Below are 24,089 nucleotides of genomic sequence, written 5' to 3'. Positions count from 1 at the left end.
CTCCACTCCCCTCACATGCAGACCTTGGCTCAAACTACTTTCCTAGTGGCCCACCTGGGAGAGTGGGTCAATTATTTTGTTTTCCAGTTCACCTTTTCACTAAAGATTTCCATGGAAACATCAGCTTCTTGGCCGGGCGCAGGCTTTGCTCCTGTTCTGTGTGACCACTGCTTCCAGCCTACCCGCCTCTCACCCAGATCCTCGGGCAGCACAGAGTCTCACTTTGTATCTAGCACCCAGTTCGAGGTGTTTGGTTCTAGGGAATTTTTTAGGTTACCTACTTCAGCCTGACCTTTATTTCTCGGCAATATATTAATCTCTAGCTACTAAATTAACAAAGGTTTTAAAAACAAAACAAAACAAAACAAAACAGTCAAACCCAGTGATAGCCAAAGTGCAGGAACATGGGAGCATCTATCCATTGGAGGTCAGAGCACACACTGTTATATTTTTTTCTGGAATATAATTTGGAAATATTCAAAATTCAAGTGCATTCTTTTTGATATAGTAATTATACTCACAAGCATTTATCATAGTGAAATTATCATGGAAGTATACAAATACTTTAATTTAGCTATCAAACTATCACAGCATTGCTGAAGATGATAAAAAGAATTCTAACAACCTACTTGTCAAACATAATTAGTTAAATACACTGTTGGATTCACCTGAGGATACAATATGGCGCTTTTAATACTGTCAGAGAATATAGAGTGGTTATAAAAACTGCAATACATTTACCAAATTTCATCTAATCCAAGACTCTGGTCACAATATGTATCATTACTTTAAGTAACACTACGAAAATGCTGCCAATTAGAATCTGACACAGTGCGTTTAGATGGGATTTTTTTATACTGACTAAAAGATTAGTGGTTTAGACTTAAGAAGATTTATCACAACGTTCTTGTAAGCAAATAAAGAAAAGCTGAGAGCAGGCCACAGCCCATAGCCCACGGTGGGGTTTCTTTCTAATCTGCTCCCATCCTGAGCTTGGCTTGATATTAAAAGGTTTTGTTCTTTCCGGCCATACTCTTCAAATGGTCCTTAATGGTTTGCAGGCTAAGAACAAGGGGGGGGGGGGCGGGGGCAGGTAACTCGGCACAGGTGCAGGTAATGAGCACCTGACCAACCAGGGAGCCATGCCGCCCACTAGGGGTGCACTCAGCCCTGGAGTCAAGGAACGTGGGACATGCATAGATCCATACAGAAAGACGTTGAAAAGATAAAAGTGTAATGCACAACTTAGAAATGAGCATTTCAGTATGGTTCCTTTGGACATGCAGATAAAGTTTATGTATCTGTCCAGACATTAATAGTCATTACTTTGGGAGAGCAGGGCTAGCAAGGGTTTTTAAAAACTTTTAACTACAGAATTCTTTCTTCCTCACAAAGTATTCTTTGTGCCCAGAACACACACTCTCACCCCACCATTACTTCCTTTCAGCCTCACCTCCTCAAAGAGGACCTGGAAACAATGCAAGGAACCCTGGGCCTCACAGAACAGACTAAACGGCAAAATTTTAATGGGGAAAAAAAAAAAAAGCCCTTAAAAGCTCTTTTAAAATTTCTACCCACAGTTTAACATTCATTCCCAAATTAGCATCACCCTCACCATTATCCAACCAGGCACGGAAAACGTGAGACAGTGCTGACTAGAGACAGCAGTGGTTAGGAGCTGTCCTGCTTTATAAAACTTAGGTTTCCTTCTATCAACTTACACCTAAATTAGAAGAAATAACGAAGAACTGATAATAAAAAGCAAGCGTGCTATGATCCACCCCTCCCAACCCACAGCAGCAACCGCTTTTAACTGTTTCTTGATTTAGTTCTTGTTTTTCAGGCAAATATACACATCTTCAAATCATACGCCTGTATCGTCTTTTGACTAATTAATCTTCGCCTAAGTTACTGAATTCCTGCCAACAGAAAACCTCTCTCGTGGCCACCCCCAACCCAATCCTGCCACGGCAGTGCCCATGTCACCGTGGAGCCTGCGGGAGTTGCCGCTGAAACTTCAGGTTCTACTTAAACTTTGGTTCTGCGATCAGTACCAACGTATCTAACCACGTTTCTGTGGGATAGTTAACGATAAACTTGAAAAAGTGTAAAAAGAACTGTCTGAAGGCACCAGAGAGCAACCCAAAAGGTGGCTTATAGTGCAGAGTATCCTAGTCTTGGAAGAAGGGAACGGCACAACCCAAGCTTATAGACCTAAGAAAGGAAAATGAGACGCACTCAAGAGAAAAGCAACAGAGACCAACCTGGAGGTGACCTGTCTCCAAATTAGGAGACAAGGATTTTAAAGCAACTATTATAGCTATATACTCAAGGACACAAAGAAAAACAGGCTCATAACAAATGAAAATTAATTGCAGTAAAAAACAAACTATGAAAAAAAAACCCAAATAAAAATTACAGAACTGAAATACATATTACCTAGAATAAGTTACTTAGTGGATGGGCTTGAGAGCAGAGTGGAAACGAAATAAGACTCATGAAGACAGACCAACAAAAATGATCAATTCTGAAGAAGAAAGAGGAAAAAAAAAAAACTGCTGAAAACTAAAGGGGAGAAAAAATATTAAAAGTAGACTTGTAACATACAGCAAAAGAATATCACCACTACAAAGGCCAAATGACAGTGGAATAACATCTTTAAGTGCTGAAAGAAAAAAAGAAACCTATCAACCCCCAAATTCTTTATCCAGTGACAATATTCCTCAAAAAGGCAAAATAAAGGTAATTTCAAATAAAATAAAACTTAGAGACTTCACACAGTACAGACTTAAATTCTAGGTAGAGAGGAATTGATATCAGGCTGAATCTTGGATCTTCAGAAAAGAATGAAGAGCATTAGAAGTAACAGATATTTGGGCAAATATAAAAGACTATTTTTCTTAATTCTTTAAAATACAAAGAATGATTTAAAACTAAAATTTATAATATTGTCTTGTGGGTCTTAAAACTATTTAGATGTAATATAAAGGATGAGCTTGGGATAGTAAATGGAACACTGCAGTTACAAGGTTTTTCTATGTTTTCTGTGATGTCATTCAATATCAACTCTAAGCAGCATATTAAAAAAGAAATAAAAGGATACATATTGTACTCCCTAGAGCAATCACACACACACACACACACACACACACACACACACACACACACACACACACACACACACAGCAGAGGAATAGCTAAAAAAGCCAGCAGATATATTAAAATGCAATTCTGAAAAAATTCAAATAATCCAAAAGAAGAGAGGAAAGCAGGAACAGAGAAATTTTTTTACAGGGCAGAAAAAAATAATAAGATGGTAGGCCTAAAAACCAACCTATTAATACTTATAATAAATGTTAGTAGACTGAAACCTACAGTCAAAAGGCAGAAATGATCAGAAGGGACAAAACAGCAAGACCTTTCAGTATGTTGTTAAAAGAGACACAATTTAGATATAAAGACACAGACTAATTGAAAGTAAATAGATGGAAAAAGATTATCATGCAAACACTAAGCATAAGAAGGCTGAAGACGCTACAACAGTATCAGACAAAACAGACTTCAACAAGACAAAGTATTACCAGAGATGAGAGGGACATTTCATAATAATAAAAGGACATAATCATAAATGTATGTTCTCCTAATAGCAGAGCTTCAAAATACATGAAGCAAAATATGACAGAGTAAAGGGAGAAAAAGACAATTCCACAATCATAGGATAAGATTAAAAATCCCTCTCTCAGCAACTAGACCACAGGCGGGGAAGGGGGGAAAGGAGTCATGACACAGACGACCCGATTGACACTATCAATCACCTTCACCTAATTCTGTACCCAGTGGATGCTAGTAAACTGTCTCTCTCAAAGAAGAAAAGAAAAAAGCCCCAACTGTAGCCTTAGCAGCTATCTATCTCCCTCCACGGCAGATTTCAAGCTACCAACATGACATTACTGACAGGGAGCTGGGGAGAGATGTGCATAATCATCTCCCACAAGCCAATAGGATCCTGCCCCAGTCTACACCCAACAAATTCACATTCTTTTCAACAGTACATTGTACACTCACCAAATAGGCCGTTTTCTGGGCCATCACGGCCCTCAATACATTTTAAAGGACTGAACTCATATAGAGTTTATTCTCTGACCAAAATGGAATTAGAAATCTGCAACAATAAGCTACCCTGGAAAACCGCTAGTATTTCTAACTAAACAACACACTTCTATAAAACCCGAAGGTCAAAGAACAAATAACAAGACATAAATTGTTTTGAACTAAATGATAATGAAAATACAACAAATCAAAATTTGTGAAATGAAGCTAAAAATCCTTACAAAGAAATTGGTACCTTCAAATACTTACACTAGAATAGGTGAAGATGACATTAAGATGACAATACTTCTTATTGTTAAGATGACAAATTGATCTACAGATTCAACACAATCCCTACCAGAAGAATCCCAGCTGACTTCTTCGTAGGAAGTGACAAGCTGAGTCTAAAATTCATACGGAATTGCAAGGGACCCAAAACAATCTTGAAAAAGAGCAAAGTTGAAGCCCTCACACTTCATGATTTCAAAACTTACTACAAAATTACAGTAATCAAGACAGTGAGGTACTGGCATAGGATAGACACATATATCAATGGAACAGAATTGAGAATCTACATATAAACCCATGTCTTTGTGGACAACTAATTTTTGACAAGGGTGCCAAGACCATTCAATGGGGGGGGAAATGGTCTTTCAACAAATGGTGCTGGGACAACTATATAGTGACATGCAAATATATGAAGGGGTCCTTTACTTCACACCGTATATAAAAATTAGCTGAAAATGGATCAAAGAGCTAGAACTAAGAGCCAAAACTATAAAACTCTTAGAAGAAAACATAAAAATAAATCTTCATGACTTTGTACTTGGCAAGGGACTCATATATGACACCAAAAGCATGAGCAACCAAAGAAAAAAATGAACTGGATTTTATCGAAATTTAAGTTTTTCGTGTCAAAGAACACAATCAAGAAAACGAAAAGACAATCCACAGACTGGGAGAAAACAATTTATCAATCATTTATCCAATAAACTATTTGAATATGTAAAAAACTCTTACAACTCAATAATAAAAAGACAATCCAATTAAAAAATGGGCAAAGGCTCTTAACAGACATTTCTCTGAAGAATGTATAAAAATTGCCAATAGATACATCATTAGTCATCAGGGAAACGCAAATCAAAACCATAATAAGACACCACTTCATACCCATTAGGATGGCTAGAATCAAAAAACTCAGATGGTAACAAGTGCTAGTCAGGATGTGGAGAAACTGGACCCCTCACACACTGCTGGTGGGAAAGTAAAACAGTATTATCATCCACTTTGGAAAACATTCTGGCAGTTTTGCAAATGGTTAAACATAGACCTACCATCTGACCTAGAAATTCCACGCCTAGGTATCTAACCAAGAGAAATAAAAGCATATCCATATAGAAACCTGTACACAAGTGTTTATAGCAGCACCATGCATGATAGCTACAAAGTGGAAATAACACAAATGTCCATTAATTGATGAACGGATAAACAAAGTGTAATACCTATATCTATACAGTGGAATACTATGTGGCCATAAAAACAAATGAAGCAGTTATGTATGCCACCACATGGATGCGGCTTGAAAACATGGTAAAGTGGAAGATGCCAGACACAAAACTAGTCTACTCAGTTCACTATAACACAATACCACAGACTGGGTGGCTTAAACAACAGAAGTTAATTTTCTCAGAGTTCTGGAGGCTAGAAGTGCGAGATCAAGGCGCCAGGGTTGGTTTTGGGTGAGGCCTCTCTTCCTGGCTTGTAGATGGCTGCCTTCTCCCTGTGTCCTTGGCGAGAGAGCTCTCTGGTATTTTTTCCTTTTCTTATAAGGACACCAATCCCATAGGATCAGGGCCCTACCTTACAACCTCATGTATGCTTATTTCCCTAAAGGTCCCATCTAAATACTATAAAACTGGGGTTAGGGCTTCAACATATGAATTGGGGGGGGCATACACTTCAGTCCACATATTATATGATTACATTACATAAAACGTTCAGAATAGACAGATCTATAGACCGAAAGTAGATGAGCATGGAGGTGGGGGACTAAGGGAGTAATAGCTAAAGGGTACAAGGTTTCTTTCTGAGATGATGAAAATGTTCTAAAATGTGTGATTGAATATATCTGTGAATATACTGAAAACCACTGAAATGTACATTTTATTTTATTTTTTTTTTAACATCTTTATTGGAGTATAATTGCTTTACAATGGGAAATGTACATTTTAAATGGATGAATTGTATGTGTGAATTGTATCTCAATAAAACTGCTATTAAAAAATATTCAATGTAATCCCAATTGTAATCCAGAAACTAACAGGGTAGAAACTGACAAGCTGACAATAAAACTTACAGAGAAATGCAAAGGATCTAGAATAGTCAAAAATCTTGGGGTAGGAGAACAAAGTTGGAAGACCTATACTACCTGACTTCAAGAGTTTTCATACATACAGTAATCAAGAAATTACAGAAAAATGAAAACACCAACCAATAATCCCACATAAATATAGATGTAAACATACTGCACAAAATAGAAACAAATCAAATTAGTAGTATGTCATTCCTTTAGGATGGATACATATCAACGAAACAGAATTCTAGAAATAGAACCTACTTATATTGTGACTTAGTTTTAACGAGGGCACCAAAGCAACACACTGGGGGAAACAAATGATGCTGGAATAACTGGAGAACCACATGGGGGAAAGATTAACCTCAAGCCCTACCTCACACCACACACAAAAGTTAACTCAAGATGCATCACAGACCTAAATGTAAAAGCCCAAACCATAAAGCCTCGAGGAAAACACAGTATCTTTGTCATCCAGGCAAAGGTTTCTTATAGGTCACAGAGGATGATACTTGTAAAAGAAAATAAAACAAATTAGGTTTCCTCAAAATAAAAACAACCTGCTCACTCAAAGACACCATTAAGAACAGGAATAGCAAGCCTCAAACTGGGAGAAAATAGTAGCAAGACATATCTTGATAATATGATGAAATGCTGGCATCCTAAATATATTAAGAACTCCTACAACTCAATAATAAAAAGGATATTAACCCAAAAGTTAAAAAAAGAAAAGTAAAAGACTCAGATGCTTTACAGAAGACCACATACAAATGGTCAACTAGCATATGAGAAGGACTCAACATCATTAATCACTAGGGAAATGCAAATTAAAACCAGGAGATACCACGACACTCCCACAAGAACGGCTGAAATTAAAGAGAATGACATTCCGAGCAGATGTTGGCAAAACAACTGTAGGACAATGTTGGCAAAACTGTAGGACAACTAGAACTCAGAAACATTGCTCACATGAATTCAAAATGATACAACCACTTTGGAAAAATAGTTGGCTAGTTTCTTATAAAGTTAAACATACTACTACCATACATTCCAGCAATCCCACTGCTATGTGTTTGCCCAAGAGATATAAAAGATCTCCACTTAGATGTTCATAGTAGTTTTATTCATTACAGCCCCAAACTGGAAACAGCCCAGGTATCTGTCATTAGAAGAATGAATTAAGAAACTGTCATATTCATACAATGGAATATTACTCAGCAGAAAAAAAAGGGGGGTAGGGAAACTACTGCTACTTATGATAACATGGATAAATCTCAAAAATATTGAGTGAAAGCAGCCTTACATGAAGTGGTTCACACTTCCTTTGCACCACTTGGTACATACTTTCCTTTAGATGAACTTCTAGGACAGGCCAAACTAATCTATGGTGGTTGCCTTGGGGGAGGCCAGGATTAACTGGGAAGCATTAAGGAACTTTCTGTGGGGATGATTATGCCCTGTAACTTGGTAGGGCTTTGGGTTACTTGGGCAAATGTGTTAGTCAAAACTTACCTACTGGAAACTATAAACAAATACCAAACTCCAATGATGTAGATGCCTGAGCACTTAGGGAGAAGTGCATTGATGTCTACAGCTGGAAATAAAATGGATGGATGGATATGGGGATTCAGGATAGACAGATATGTAATTAAGCAAGTTCAGTTAAATGGGTCTTCGCTCTAAAATTCTTTTGACTTCTTTGTATGTTTGAAATTTTTTATAATAAAAGGTTGAGGGACTTCCCCGGTGGTGCAGTGGTTAAGAATCCGCCTGCCAAGGCAGGGACATGGGTTTGAGACCTGGTCTGGGAAGATGCCACATGCCACGGAGCAACTAAGCTCGTGCGCCACAACTACTGAGCCCGCGTGCCTAGAGCCCGTGCTCCGCAACAAGAGAAGCCACCGCAGTGAGGAGCCCGCGCACCGCAACGAAGAGTAGCCACCGCTCGCCACAACTAGAGAAAGCCTGAGCAGCAACAAAAACCCAATGCAGCCAAAAAATAATAAATAAATAAACTTATCAAAAATAAATAAAAGGTTGAAAACTCCAAGACAGAAAATAACATATAACAACCTTCAAAACAAAACATAAAGAACAGCCTCCGATGTCATTTGCTAAAGACAATTAGACATGCTTTATTACCTAAAATCAAAAGCAAAGATACAAAACCAGTCATTCGTAAAACTGCTGAACAAATAAATGCCTGTGTACCACTTTGGTCCTTTTATTAAGACTTACTGTAATAACGGTGCTCCCGGCTAATTACACTGTGATGGGCTAATCACTTAAGACAGGTGGTCAGACTCCAACTATTTCAATATTTGAGGTTGCTAAATTATGTTCATTTCCCTTAACTGTGCCTCTTCATAATGACAGGCTTAGGGCTTCTGATATGCCTTACATGCTACTCTTGGTAACTGAAGGCTGGGTTCCTTCCACTCAACACACTCATGGTCTTAATTCCAGCAGCAATTGCAACAGCTCCCCAGTCTTCTAGCTTCAGTTTAGAAAGACTGCTCTCTAGACCCACTGGGCGACACTAATCCAGGAACTGCATCCTGTTCTCAAATTCAGTCCACAGGTTGTTGGATATCTCTTAATTCTCTGTGCACAGAAATTGTGGGATCGATCTTTTCTTCCTTTATTATCTTGGGCACTAGAGATATAGCACCTTCAGGTCTGGGAAGTTACTTTTCACTCTCTATTAAAAATACTGTAAATTCAAAAAAATCTTCTTCCCGTTTTTCTGTAGAATTCCTAACAGTCAGATACTAGGCCTCCTGGGTGACTCCTGTCTCCAAAGCTACTTGTCCTTTTATTTTACTTTTTACTGTCCTTCTAGGTCTTCAATTGTTCTTCTTTTTAAAATCTCAGTTACCATTTCAAATGTGAGTTCTTTTCTCACAGCATCCTGTTCCTAACTTACTGTCATAATGAGAAGCTTCTCATATCAGACAATGTTACTTTTTGAAACATATTCTTCTTTTCCCTGTATTATCAGTTTCTTCCTGTTCCCTTTTATTCTTTGTGTGTGTATTCTGTTCTTTCATACAACTATTAATCCTTAGTACTCATAACGATAAGGTACTAAAAAACTAACTGGAAACACCACTGGCCTGAGTGAGGCTGGTGGGCCACAGTTCTGAATGGCTCACCTTTCATGTCAATAAATGCATTTATGTTTCAGGGCTGTTCAATTTTTCCAGAGCACTGTTCTGTCTCTAGCATCACCACCAGTATTCTGAATATATGGAATTAGGGACCAATCACTCTAAAGGCCAACTTTCTATCATAGCCACTGTTGTTGCTTCCTATTCATGACAACCTTTGCTAGGCCTCCTGTTCCCAAGTTTCTGCAGCGGTCCCATTCAACGTGTTCTACATAGAAGCAACAAATCTTCTGCTTGGGATGCAGACTCTTGACTACCATGTGTTCTATACCTGAGTAGAGGAAAATGACAGGCTTTCAATTTCACGGATTCTGAATCCATCCCTCACCTCCCAAGCACTGCCCAGTCTCACGCCTCCACCTTCTGCCAAACCGGAGCCTTCAGGTCCCAAGCTTCTCCAGTCCTGCAGGGCCAGTGGTGCTCTCCTCTGGGGATGTACCCTCCAAAGCAGGGCTTCCTACACCCTGGTGATCAGTACTGTGACTCTATCTGCTTTTCATTCTCAAAAAAAAAAAACTGTTAAAGTCTCATCTATGATGTCTGTTTTCTTCCATTCTTTGTCTTCATTGATTTAAAAATTATTTTACTATCATTTTAGTGATGTCACAAATGAGAAAGTCAAAACATAAATTTCATCTTCAACCAGAAGCCCAGAAATTTGCTCCTTTTGTCTCCTGTTTCTACCCTAGTTCAGAACTTACACAACATCACACTTGGATTACTAAAACCAAGTTGGTCTTTCTGCGCCTTTGATATCTTTCCTGTTTTAATCCCATCTGGTTTCCAGATTCATCCTCCTAAAGTCATTAGTTATCAAGTCATACATCCATCTCTATGGACCTACAACACCTTAAAACAAACAAACTCATTTACCTGGTATTCAAGGTTCACCAGAATCTGGAGTCACTCTTTATTAAAGCCAGTTAAACTAACTTGTGTAGCCATTCTTACAGCATCTATTCAAGCTGACCAGCATCCTGTTCTCTGGAAGTGCTACTTCCCACTTTCACGTTCATCTTTCTCCCTCCAGCAAAACTCTGCAAGACTTTCATCCCTTTGTTTCTCCTTATCTATACTCATCCTTTGAGGCCCACTTAACCTCTACTAGTTCTTGAAACTTTCCAACGTTGGAAGTGTCAGCATCCTTCTCCCTCCTCCTCTGAGCATCCCCTCTGTACTACCCATCATAATATACCTCCTAATTCATGAAACGGGACCATCAAATATTCCGTCACACACACACATCCCCCTCCACCCACTTCACTAGGGATTTGAGATAGCTTATGAGAAGACCTGAAACGTAATAGAAAAATAAAAAATACAAGCCCAAATAATATTTACAGAACACAAAAATAAGACAGGATACAAGACTTCCCTAGTGGTGCAGTGGTGAAGAATCCGCCTGCCAATGCAGGGGACACGGGTTCAAGCCCTGGTCTGGGAAGATCCCACATGCCGCAGAGCAACTAAGCCCGCGTGCCACAACTACTGAGCCTGCGTTCTAGAGCCCGCGAGCCACAACTACTAAGCTCGTGTGCCACAACTACTGATTCCCACGCACCTAGAGCCCGTGCTCTGCAACAAGAGAAGCCATCACAATGAGAAGCCCTCGCACCACAACAAAGAGTAGCTAGCCCTCACTCACTGCAACTAGAGAAAGCCCACGCGTAGCAACGAAGACCCAATGCAGCCAAAAATAAATAAATTTATTTAAAAAAAAAAAGACAGGGCACAAAATTATTGTGTCTATGTCAGCATCCTAAAACTTACTTAAACAAATAACCATGCATTATTAGAAATGCATATATTTCACATCTGGAGGACTACCTGCCAAAATTAATTCCAGTTTCAGAGTATTTATCTTCCGCATTTCTAATAGCATTTAAGTAACAGAACTGTTAGGGCAATTCCTACTCCTGACTATGGTACAAATATTATCAAAGGAATCAAGGAAAAATGAATTTTCCTATTGTCTCTATAAAGACGTCTGTTTCCAGAGCACATAAGAACAATTTCAAGTGCTCAGATATAAGCTAAAAATGGTATCATGACGAGACCATTTCTCACACTCACGGGGAGGATTCAGAGAAAGTGCTCTGCAAAGACTGATGACCAGGGAACCATCACAGGTACATGTTTACTTACACTTGGGAAATGCTGTTAAGGGTTATTTCTAAGTTACATACAAACACTCGTTTTCTGTACGATGTATGTGTGTGTGGATAACACTCAGACAGATGTACCCAAGACAGCAGTGCAGGGACTTCCCGGGGGCTGAGAGACATGAACGACATGTGGATGGAAAGAACTCGTACTTTTCACTGTGTGTCCTTTTAAACCTCTAGATTTTACTACAGGATTATTTGTCTAAAAAACAAAAATTATTAAAAAGCCCCCAAATGGGTAGTTGCGCCTGACTGTGGAAGACTTCAGCCCGAAGCCGGGCTATGCCTCATAGAAGATGCTGGCCTGGGGGCCCATGCTGGCTGTTTTCCTGAAGAGGAAACTGACACAAAGTTTATCGGGAAGATACCAACCGGTGGATGCTTCTGACGGAGTCGTGAACGCCTTTCACAAAAGAACGGCACCAGCGGCGCTCTGAGCCCAGGCTGCGTCAGCAGAAAGGCGAGACCCACGGCCTCCCACCTAGACAGACCCATGGAGCTCTAATGATGTGCAATCTTCACTTTGTAGTGTTTTATCTTGGCTTTAAAATCAACTGTGTGGGGAAATGCTATCAGAAAAGGAAAAAGTAGACTCCTAATGTGTATCAGAAGCTACAGGGAGGGGACTTCCCTGGTGGTGCAGTGGTTAAGAATCCGCCTGCCAATGCAGGGGACACGGGTTCGAGCCCTGGTCCGGGAAGATCCCACATGCCGTGGAGCAACCAAGCCCATGTGCCACAACTACTGAGCCTGCGCTCTAGAGCCCGCGAGCCACAACTACTGAGCCTGCATGCTTCAACTACTGAGCCCACACGCTGAGAGTCCGTGCTCCGCGACAAGAGAAGCCACTGTGATGAGAAGCCCGCGCACCGCAATGAAGAGTAGCCCCCGCTCGCCACAACTAGAGAAAGCCCGCACGCAGCAACGAAGACCCAACGCAGCCAAAAATAAATAAATTAAAAAAAATTTTTTTAATTAAAAAAAAAAAAGAAGCTGCAGGGAGAAGTCGTCTGTGCAGGGGACCGGCCCTCCACACACGTCACTGGTATGTCCCGCGTGTCACCTGGACGGGGAGGACCAGCCGGGCCTGAGGGGGGGCTCTGGAAGGGGGGTGGACCGCAATTGCTGGGGGTGGTTCATTCCACTGCGGGAAACCACCGACCTCAGGCTTCTGGCTGAAGAGCAGGGGCTCCTCCTGCAGCCCCCCGCCCCAAGCCCACCTGTACCACCCGCCCTTCCGACACGGGCAGCTGCATGTCAACAGGGCACTGACTCTAAGTGATGACTGTAAAAACTCAGTAAATATGACTCAGATTTGAAAGTAAAATGGTCAGGTCTAAAATGATTTTTAAAGCAAAAACAAAATAGAATATGAAGAAAAGTTAAATATGGGAATTAAGAGGAAATAAGGGGAAAAAACCCTCAAGAGGTAAAAGTAAACTAAAAACCTAACAGGCAATTAAACAGAAGCTTCCTTCAGTAGTCAGCAGGTGGTTGTTCTACAGTACGTCAGCGAGAGCCTGACAAACCCCCGTATCTGACTTTTAAAACTTTGAGCTTGTTTTCAAAAGGTTCCCTGGAAGAGTTCCTTTGGCAACACGCCAGAGGCGGGCAGTAAGTGGGACCCTAGGCAGACACCTGGGGTCTCTGCAGGCGGCCAGGATGGCACGGTGGCCCGGCGGCACTTGGTGTTCGAGAGCCGAGCCTGGTTCTGCCTCCAAATGGGCCTACGACTCTTCCGTATCCTAGAACTGCTCCGTCATGTGCCAAAACACACTTCTTGCATGATTGGTTGGGACAAGTCACCGCGAAAGGGGTCGGGTGACATGCAGCCATCTCCTGGGTGCCCGCCCCGCCGCTGTCATCCCAGGTGCTGCGTGTGACGACACGCTGTCCCAGCTGTGAGGCCAAGGGAGCCTGCAAATGCTTTAGGATAAGGCAGATGCCCCCACTGTCTGTTACCACACAGCACCAGGCCGTCTACATAAAGTCAACACATCTGGGGAATCAATTTGTGACTTTTAGTTACTACCAAACTCAAGCCATTTTCATTTTGTAAAAGACAAGTCAATTGAAGAAGTAAAACTAAACAGAACGGAACCACTTTCTACTACCACTTCTTTATCCAACTGAACTTAGTGGAAATTTAAGCAATTGCTTGTATGAAAATCATTTGGAAAGGCTCTGCACTAAAAGTTGTGTTGAAAATACTTCCTATCTTCGTGTCAACAAATGTCCCACCTGCAGCCAGTGGCAGGAGAGGCAGGCCTGCCTACCATCCCGCACTGTCGCCTGTAAAGTTATAAAAGAATCAAGTTCTCTCTAGGTTGTGGTAGGTACAGCGTTGAAAAGGAAAATCCCAGACGAAGCAAATAAGTTCACATTTATTTCAAAGGCAGAGACTCCATGCAATGGACTGTGATTAACTATAAAATTTGTCTCAACAACGCTCAAAGTGCTCTAAGTATATACACTATGAGTCAGATTTAGAAGATAAAAGCTGAACATACCACATTTATACTAATAAACCAAAAAAGTTGCTTCTAGAGACAACTATGCAATATAATTATCATTTCTGTGGGTTCTCTCTCAAAGATAGATAAAATTTCTCAATCCCATAAACTATTTTAATAGTACGATGTCAGTAATGAAAGGTAGGGAGGATTTTGCAAGTAAGTATAATAACTAGGACCTATATTTGCATAAGGAAAACCAGCAAAAACGAAATAACTGTATTTTAAAATGCATGTTCTATACTGAAAATCCAGAAAGCACAGATCAGTTTTTTTTTTAAGTCATCTATAAGTCCAATACATACGGATAGCCACTTTCAATACTACGGAAAGCTTTTCAAAAGCAGAGAGGATGCCGTGAGGGTTCACAGCACACAGACCACTTCCTACCCTGCTTTCCCCGTTATTACGAACATTATTACATGTCAATGAATAGTCTTCAATGAATTTTTAATGGCTGTTTATAGCTATTTTATACCAAGTCCTTAATGTTGAAGGCTGAGGTTGTTTTCTGTTGTTTCCTATTATTAAAGTATGCCGAACAACCTTGCACATACAATTTGGACACAACTATTTCCTTAGGACAGAGTTAAAAGTTAAAAAATCACCAGACCAAAGTACATTTTTATGTCTTTATATTTCTAAATTTCTCCAGAAAGATCATAGCAAACTAACACTCCCACCTGACCGTAGGGGCTCCAGCTCCCTTCACTCTGGCCAACCCTGGCTACGACCATTTCTTTAAAAATGTTTTCAACGTAAGTTTAAGAAATTTTTAATTCTTCATTTCTTTAATAATTAAGAGGTTGAAAATTTTCCTATATGCTTACTGACCATTTGCATTTCTTCTTTCTGTGAACCAGTGACATCCTTCAGAACCGTACTCTAAAAGTATGGACATATATATATATGTATGAACAGTCGCATACATTTGGAAAAAACACTTCTGTACATTTAGGTTTATATGCTGTAAGCCATGCTCATTAGGTGAGCAAAATCAGATGAATGTAAGACTCCTGAATAAAAAGTATACAAGACGAAAAATGTCCAAATGACCTTCACCGCCTACATGGTTATTTCAAAATGGACATGGATCATTATGAATCTATTGTGAAAACAATTTGTGACCCTTTCTGTTTGATCCGATTTTCTACAAGACTGAGTTTCTATAAAGGAAAGAGAACTCTGGAGCAGGCAGGCCAAGAAGAAAGGCCGCCACCTGGAATACCGGCCCTGCATCCACAGCTCCTGCAGAGGAGCCGGCGACCTGAGCATAGTGACAGCGACACGACGGCCCAGGTGGCAGGTGATGAGCTGCAGCAGGACCAAGCACATCCTGGCGTGTCAACCTTGCAAGGCCTACGCTGCAGGCTGCCAGGGGCCCAGCAGACTCGCCTGGGTGAAAAAGTGCCCCAGCCCCACTGATGGTGAACTTTGTCACAGAGTATCGGGACAGAGATTAACTGAATTCTGAATGCACTTGTGTTATAACTTACTGAGAGGTACAGTCAAGGCTAGGCAACGGGAATGTGATCCTTAGTGTACTGGTCCGGGAAAAAGAACTTTGAAAAAACAGGCTAAGAAAACAGAATAAACTAATTCAGCTCACAGCACTACAGGGAGAGAAACAGCCACTTTTAAGTTTCTGAGAACTAACGCAGGCAGAGAGAAAAAAAAGAGAAAGGCATCACCATGGAAGTTTACACTGACTCCAAGGAAGCTAAAATTATGATTTGAGATGAATAATGACTTCAGAACAAGAGAATTTTGACCTGGAAGTGAGAAGCAGGTAGACCTGGGGCCTAGCAAAACCAACACACTTAACCAGATGGCCTGATGTCTAGACTAGACTAGACCAGACTGGCTGTTCTCGGTTATGCCACAGGGGTCCCCTCATCACACTGCACTCCCTTCACCAACATCCGCCTGCGAGTCAGGACCCAGGCCTGCTCTCTGAGCTGGGCACGGCAGCGGGAACATACTGGTGTCAAGAAACTGAATAGGAAACTTCATTACCTATTTCAAGTTCAAGAGAAAGGAAATTTACTATTATTTACCCACCGGCAGAGAATGTACTCCTACATTTTACTGCAAAAAAAAAAGAAAAGAAAAAAAAAAGTCGCTGTACTGTAACTCTACATACCTAAGACGTCCTAGAAAATCAGAACCGAATATAAGTGCTGAACAGACACACAGTGGGGGAGCAAGAGCCTCCGGCTAATCTTTAGAAGAAAAAGGAAACGTCTGTGAAACGGCGGAAACAAAGTTAATTGAACTACATCTTCCTGACTGTAGATGCTCTGGGACTTTTTTTTTTTCCTTTCCCCAAGTTCCCTTCTCTTTCCTCTGCCATTCTGAGTTGAAAAATCAAGAAAAATGTTTATGCTGTATAATAACCCACCTTCTTGTTATAGCACCAATAAATGCCAGAGGTTCCTAAAAGCTCGAAGAATATCTGTTTCACATCCAGAAGTAGGTTACTTTTCTCTAGAAAACATGTCACATGGTTCTCCAGGATGAACGAAGGGTTACAAATCTAGCTATTAGCTACTGGCTACAATTATGGGGAAAGGATCCCTCGTTTTTCTCTCAGGCAGTTTCCCTCTCCTCCCTTTCTGACCCACTCTCCCTCACCAGCTCCCCATAAGGCCAGGACTTTGAAGGGTGACACTACAGCAGGGAGATGCACAGTCTGCTCCTTCTTCCTGGGACCAGAAGTACCTCCAAGCCTGAAACACAACCTCACAATCCAAAGTGTTAAATCATCTGTCACTGGAGACCAGCCTGGGGGAGATTATTTTAAAGGGTGATGCAGTTAAGCGGTTACATGGGAGGCTGAACATACACCCGAAAGACAAAACTTTTAAAAATACTGTTATGTAAACTGAGGCTGGGATAAAACTGTGGTATGGCGACACACAGTTTCCAAAAATACTGTATGTTAACTAACTGACATGGAAGTGTAGATGTGTTCAGAAAACTGTGTCAGATGACTCAAGGTCTTCTACTTAGGAAAATAACACTGATGTTAAAAATGCAGGTAAAGTGGGGAATAAAATTTTATGATTTTCAGTAATTAAATTAATAAATACAAATAGACATTCTGTTTCATCTGTATCCTAAAAGTTAATCATTAAGAGATGATCAAACCCTCTTCTTTGGAACTTCGTAAGAAAAATACAGAAAATACTTTGGGAACAGTGATTCATTCACATACAAAATCTGAAGGCCATACAGTGAGTGGATAAAGGCAGTTTCTAGATTCAGGCTACTAAGAATTTTAGACAGGCATCATCACTGCCCAATGGTTGCGATAACAACTAGGCAAGTTACTTGCGTTTTGGAGATCATGTTTCTGACAGCACTAGAGGAGGGCTACTACCACCAACCCCCGTGGGTGATGTAAGCCTTAAATAACATGTAGACGGTTCTTAGCACCATGTCTGACACACAGGACTCAAATGGTAGCTATGATTTCATAGATATTATTTCATAATATCTAAAGAAGTAAAGTCAGATGCTTTAGACTCAGTTCAGATTCTCCACTCCTATTAAATATATGCAGTTAGTATTTTCTCAGACAAAACTGGAAGAATAATACTCAATTTAATAGTATTCCTAAAAAAATTAAAATTGAAGGTGTCAGAACTACCAATTATAATTATTTGTAGAATAAAAGAATTTAGTAATTGCAGCAAGCAGACAAGTCTCTACTTCCTCAGAGTTCGAAGAGCAAAACACTTGATTGGGCTAAGGACCAGTCTGAGTTGGTCAAAAATTACAACTAATAAATTCCCCAGAGACAAACCAGCAGCTAAATTTCCATGATGTCTACACTAGGGCTCCCCTGTTGTTTGCACACCAGGAATCCAACTAAGTGCCTTATGGTCTCACAACTGGAATCACCATCTTTATATCTATTACTTACAAGAATTTAAAAGACAACAACAACCCATCATACCTAGCAAGCCACAACCCTCTTGAGTGGGTCAACATCCTCTCATTTGCAAAGATTCTACTGTCCTTAAAAGCGTTCTACAGATCACGACCCAGCAGTTCCACTCCTGCACATATATCTAAGAGAATTAAAAACACATGTCCACACAGAAACTCATATACAATATTCATAATAGCCAAAAAGTAGAAACAACCCAGATATCCATCACTGATGGATAAACAAAATATGGAATACGCATTCAACTCAAACGTAAAAAGGAATGATGTGCCGACACGTGCTACAAGGAGGAAGCCTGAAGACATTATGCTAAGTGAAAGAAGCCAATCACAAAGGCCAGACACTGTGTGATTCCATTTATGTGAAATGTCCAGAACAGGCAAATTCAGAGAGACAGAAAGTAGGTTAGCAGTTGCCAGAACCTGGGGGAGGACAGAATGGGAAGTGACTGCTAATATGGGTACAGAGTTTCTTTGGCGGGGAGGGGGACAGGACGGTGATGAAAATACTCTAAATTTAGACAGCGGTTACGCTTGCACAACATGGGACTATACTAAAAACTGCTGCATTGTACACTTAAAAAGGGGTGAGTTTTTTGGGTATGTGAATTATATTTCACTAAAGCTGTTTTTTTTTTTAAGTATTCTACAGTGTAAGTATATACACATTTATGAATATCTGTACATACTTACAGTAAGGTTTAAATTTAGAGATAGACATATAGGTTCATATCTATTTAAATTAATGTTAATTTTTTCAGATTATAAAACATTAGCATAGTTGAGGGCATACTGGAATATCGCATTGACAATCACTGATACATATTAAAGATTTACTTAAATCTCCACTGAACTGGCAACTTTAACCTCCTAGAACCAGCAACCTGCTCTTTGGTGAGTTAGCTTAAATTGCAACTTCTTGTATTTGAACGGAATCAAGAAACTCTACAAGTTAAATAGTATGTCTTGGAGTACAGGCGTCCCTCGATACCTGTGGGGGACAGGTTCCAGGAATGCTCCCCGCCAGCGATACCAAAACCCGTGGATGGTCAAGTTCCTTATGTAAAGTGGCTAGCACAGCTGGAGTTCCGCATCTGCGGATCAGGAGGGCCGACTGTACACTACAGACAACGTATCCTTCGTAGCACACGGCGGTCCCCTGCACCCATCGTGGACCACATAACAGTGAGTGAAACACTTGAACACATTATTTGTAAAACAAGGCCATAACAGTACAACTTTTGCTCTATGTGGTGACCCTTTAGATGGGAGTCAGCAAACCTGTCCCATAAAGGACCAGACAGTAAATACACAGCTTTGTGGATCAGACCGTTTCTGATGCAAGCTATTCCACTCTGCCCGCATAGCATGAAGGCAGCCCGGCACAATACAGAAACCAACGCTCCCCGGCTTTAACCAGCGTTGTCCAGCAGAACTTCCTGCAATGATAAAAGTAGTCTATTACCTACTGAGCACTTGAAAACACGGCTACCACGACTAATGATTTCAAATGTAAACAGCCACGTGCCGCTACAGGCTGCTGTCCTGAGCAGCACTGCTTTAGACTACCAAGTAGCCAATTTCACCTCTGCTCAAAACAAAGAAGAGTAAATGAGTTAACTTTTAAAGCAAAAAATGAGTCTTACATTACAGGATGAACTGGAAGAGAACACGTGACGTAAAATTTCTAACAACTCACAGATCAGACCAGTAAATAATCAAAATCCTAAGCAGATCGATTACAGCTCAAGCAGGAGGATACGTGTAGAGTTCCATGTATCTGGATTTCGCCATACTTTGTCTGGTATACACTTGCTGGATTCCAGCTCTGAGGTCGTCCCAGATCTGATCAAGGCCAATCTGCTTCAGTCCATGGGGATTCTGACTCCTGTTGGATGACATTGTTGAATAATATTCTGAAGTCGTCCAGTGCAGCAATCCTTAGTCAAGGTACAGCTACTTCTCCATTAGATGAAAATATACAGTATCATTCCAAATTTATTCACAGCAGTTCAGAAAGGACTCCTTTAAAGGCAGAGAATGAAATCTCATTGCAGGCAAACCTGAAGAAGAAATAAAGGGAACTAATTAATCCTTTTTCAACATCCTGCATTGGGGTGGGAGCAGGGGTGGGATAGGATGCCTGCCACATGGCAGAAATAGTCTGCAGGCCTCAGCAGGTACCACTCTTAATCCAGAGAGTGTTTCTCTTTCTGTGTGGAAACACACTCATATTACATGGTCTGTGCTTACGGAGACGCTTAGTTCAAAATCATTATGACTATCACTGCTCACAAGAAAAGCTGGGTAAAACGGACACAAGCACAACCAACACGTTACTTTGCAGGCCTTCTAAAGGTATCAAAACTTAAACTATATTACTTGACCTACGTAACAGAAAGACAAACTCCAAGGGGAAAAGGCAGAGGAAATTTCCAGAAAGAGAAACAAAAATAGCTAGTACAAAAAGCCAAACATTCAATCTCACCAGTTACCTGGGAATTTAAAACACTTTTCACTTCGCATCTGGCAAAATGCAAATGTTGTTGAGGCTGAAGGTGAGGGAAATGGTCACTCTGCCCCCCCTCCCCCGCCTTTGGTGCCGAGCGCCCGGGCGGCTCGTGGGATCTGAGTTCTCCGCAATCAGGGATTGAACCTGGGCCCCGGCAGTGAAAGTGCCGAGTCCTAACCACTGGACCGCCAGTGAACTCCTGGTCACTCTCTTTTCAGAAGGGAACTGGGCAAGAATTACCAAAATTTAAAATGCTCCCTCAATTTAGGGAGACCCGGGTTTGAAGCTCAGCTCCATACCTACAAATACGTGGTCTTGGGCAAGTTACTTAACTTCTCACTGCTCTAAGCCTCAATTTCCCAGCCTGCAAAATGGGGGCAAATCTATTTAACACACGTGAACACGTGACAAGTGGTAATGGCGATTATTTCTAAGTGAATGAAGCTACTGCAAAATACAATTTATAATGTCTCAGGACTATGGATCCACAGATAAAGAACTTCAGCTATCCAATATTGTATTAAGTCAGTACTTCCCAATACAAAACATTACAGACATACTTTAAGGACTGTCTATGTACATCACATAGAAATGTGGAGGCTTTTTTTTTTTTTTTTTTTTTTGTGGTACGCGGGCCTCTCACCGCTGTGGCCTCTCCCGCTGCAGAGCACAGGCTCCGGAAGCACAGGCCCAGTGGCCATGGCTCATGAGCCCAGCCGCTCCGCGGCATGTGGGATCTTCCCGGACCGGGGCACGAACCCGTGTCCCCTGCATCGGCAGGCGGACTCTCAACCACTGCGCCACCAGGGAAGACCTGTGGAGGCTTTTAAACAAGTATTTGTGGTGCAAAACTAGGAAACACTGAATTATTTTAATGGCTCCAAAGAATAAATGTTGTTGGAACGTAAATGGTATCTGGAACAGGAAGAATGGGCCGTCAAAGTCTGCAAGGGATTCAGCGCATCCTGCATCTTCAGCGGCATTACAGAGCTCTCCGCAGTCTAAGGCACATTTAAGGACAACACAGGTCACGCATATGGATTAAGTCTGAACTTCGGAAGCATAAATCATCTCTAATATTTATAACCTAAGCTATGGGACTTAATATTTTATGAAACCATGACATCATTCCTGATCCTGAAAATATTTTGTGTCATACATTCAAATAGGTATGTCCAAATGTGAAATATAACGATGTCTAACAAGAACGAATCCCCAAGTTTTAAGAAACTAACAACTCAGCAACCGCTTTGCAAGTGTTTCCTAATATAATTTCAATCTGCCTTTCCTCTGCCTTGGATGGTACATACTAACACCCCACCTGACAGGAACTGGGGCACTGCGGACTGGCAGCGCCACCCGACAGCGTCCCTATTTAAACCTACACTCCATTCCCTACCACTTACTTAGCTTTTCCCTAAAGGGAAATTATCACTTTAATTTCCTAGCCTCACAATTCAGGTAATTCTACCTCAGACCGTAAGCTTTCTCAGACCCATCTAGATGCTCTATTTACTTCCTTTTCTTCTCTTCTAATTTCTACCGGCAACTGAAAATGTTCAACTTTCTCCATTTTTTTAAACTCATTTTTTAAAATATTTGTTTATTTATTTACTTGGTTGTGCTGGGTCTTAGTTGCGGCACACGGGCTCCCTAGTTGTGGCATACACGTGGGATCTAGTTCCCCGACCAGGGATGGAACCCGGGCCCCCTGCATTGGAAGCGCAGAGCTTTAACCACTGCGCCACCAGGGAAGTTCCTCGACTTTCCCCATTTTTATCTCTACCTCACCTTATCATCTCAACTGGGTACCTTAAAAAAGTAAATTCAATTATGACACATAAGCATAGGATGGGGATGTATGAACCCTTCTTTCTTCAAACCTCCATAGGCCAGTCACTCACAATGTTCATCTCCAGCCCAGACTTCTCTGAACTCCAGGCCTACCTCTGTATCCAGTTCACGTCTTCTCCCATGTCTCAAACCCAGCAGATCCACAACTGGACTCAGGATCTTCCTCCAACCTCCATTCTCCACCAGTACTGCCCACCTCAGTAAGTGGCAACTCCACGTACCCACACACCAGAAACCTGGGAATAATTCTAATGCCTTATCCCTCATTTTCACATTCAGTTGCTACAGATTTTAACTCTCAAGGTCATTTCAAATCCACTCACTCATCTCTATTTCCTCTTCCAATAACCATCACCATCCTCTCTTACCTGGACCACTGTTTTCATAGTCTGAACGGGACTCCCATACCTCCCAGTATTTATGTCACGCGCCATCTATTCTTCACACAGCAGCTGAGTCTGAGGCTGCCACTCTGACTAGGCTGTCGTCCTGAGAGCAAAGGCAGCCGCAGCAGAGAAATCCTCACTACGGCGGAGTCACATCTCTCTCCTCGTTTGCCTCTTACAAAACTCCCCCTTCACGCCCCTGGGGACAGCCACACAGACCCTGTCCTCCGTTCTTGGACGTGCCAGTCCCCTTTCCACTCCCGAACACCTGTGCACTTGCTGCTGCTTCTTCCCGGAAAGCTCGTCTTCGTCAAGTTCTCTTCCAGCCACAGAAGACACACTAGGGAACTCCCAGGCGAGGTTCAGGTTCACCCATTTCCAGGCCTTTCCCGCCTTAACTCTCACTCAGAGTCGACACTCCACGGCTGTGTCTTTACTGAGACTCTCTCCCTGTACTGGTGTGAAGGATGCCCAGGCACAGAGGCCGTCTCTTCACTCACCACAGTGTCTCTGAGCCCACTTCAGAGCAGGCGCAGAGCTCCATCAATGTTTTGCATGAATAAACGAGAGAGTAAATTAAGGAATCGATGAGTTACATGTTTTGAAAGGATTTAGAAATAAGGAAATACCAGCATCATCGAGCATCTAAACTCGCCCCAAATCCCCCTCGAGCATCTCCACAAATTCTATCTTGTTCCCTTTCAACTTTTTCCTTCAAACACTAGATTTTAGGCTAAAATTTATTTCTCGCTCTTTCACTTAGTCATGTTTTGTATTATCCTGGTCACTGCAAATGTATACATATTTTAACACAGTTTTTAAACAGACTTATGTTATAGAAATCTAGTGACCATTAATATTTATCTAAGTTTTTAAACAGACTTATGTTATAGAAATCTAGTGACCATTAATATTTATCCAAGTTTTTAAACAGACTTATGTTATAGAAATCTAGTGACCATTAATATTTATCTAACAAATATTTAGTAGGAAGCGACCCTGTGCCAGGCACTGTCCTCTGCCTTGGTTAGGTACTGTTAATAGTAAATCAAAGCAGACATGGTCCACTTCCATAACACCACTGCCATGAGAT

The 24,089-nt window shown here is 41.2% G+C and overlaps 1 protein-coding gene across 1 annotated transcript in view; it reads right to left on the bottom strand.

The window, feature by feature from the left end:
- The window catches only part of CUL1 (cullin 1), a 107,147-nt gene that overhangs the window by 48,564 nt on the left and 34,494 nt on the right, over positions 1-24,089 (bottom strand). The window contains exon 2 of the mRNA XM_082847040.1: positions 20,007-20,307. Within this exon, the coding sequence (XP_082703166.1) occupies positions 20,007-20,146 (140 nt within the window). The 5' untranslated portion in view covers positions 20,147-20,307. The remainder of the gene's footprint in view (positions 1-20,006; positions 20,308-24,089) is intronic.

Source organism: Leucopleurus acutus, assembly GCF_964270905.1.
Source record: "Leucopleurus acutus genome assembly, chromosome: 9".
In the NCBI taxonomy this organism is placed as follows: domain Eukaryota; kingdom Metazoa; phylum Chordata; class Mammalia; order Artiodactyla; family Delphinidae; genus Leucopleurus; species Leucopleurus acutus.
The sequence above is the reverse complement of the archived record's forward strand: the minus strand, read 5'-3'. Positions and strand labels throughout refer to the sequence as shown.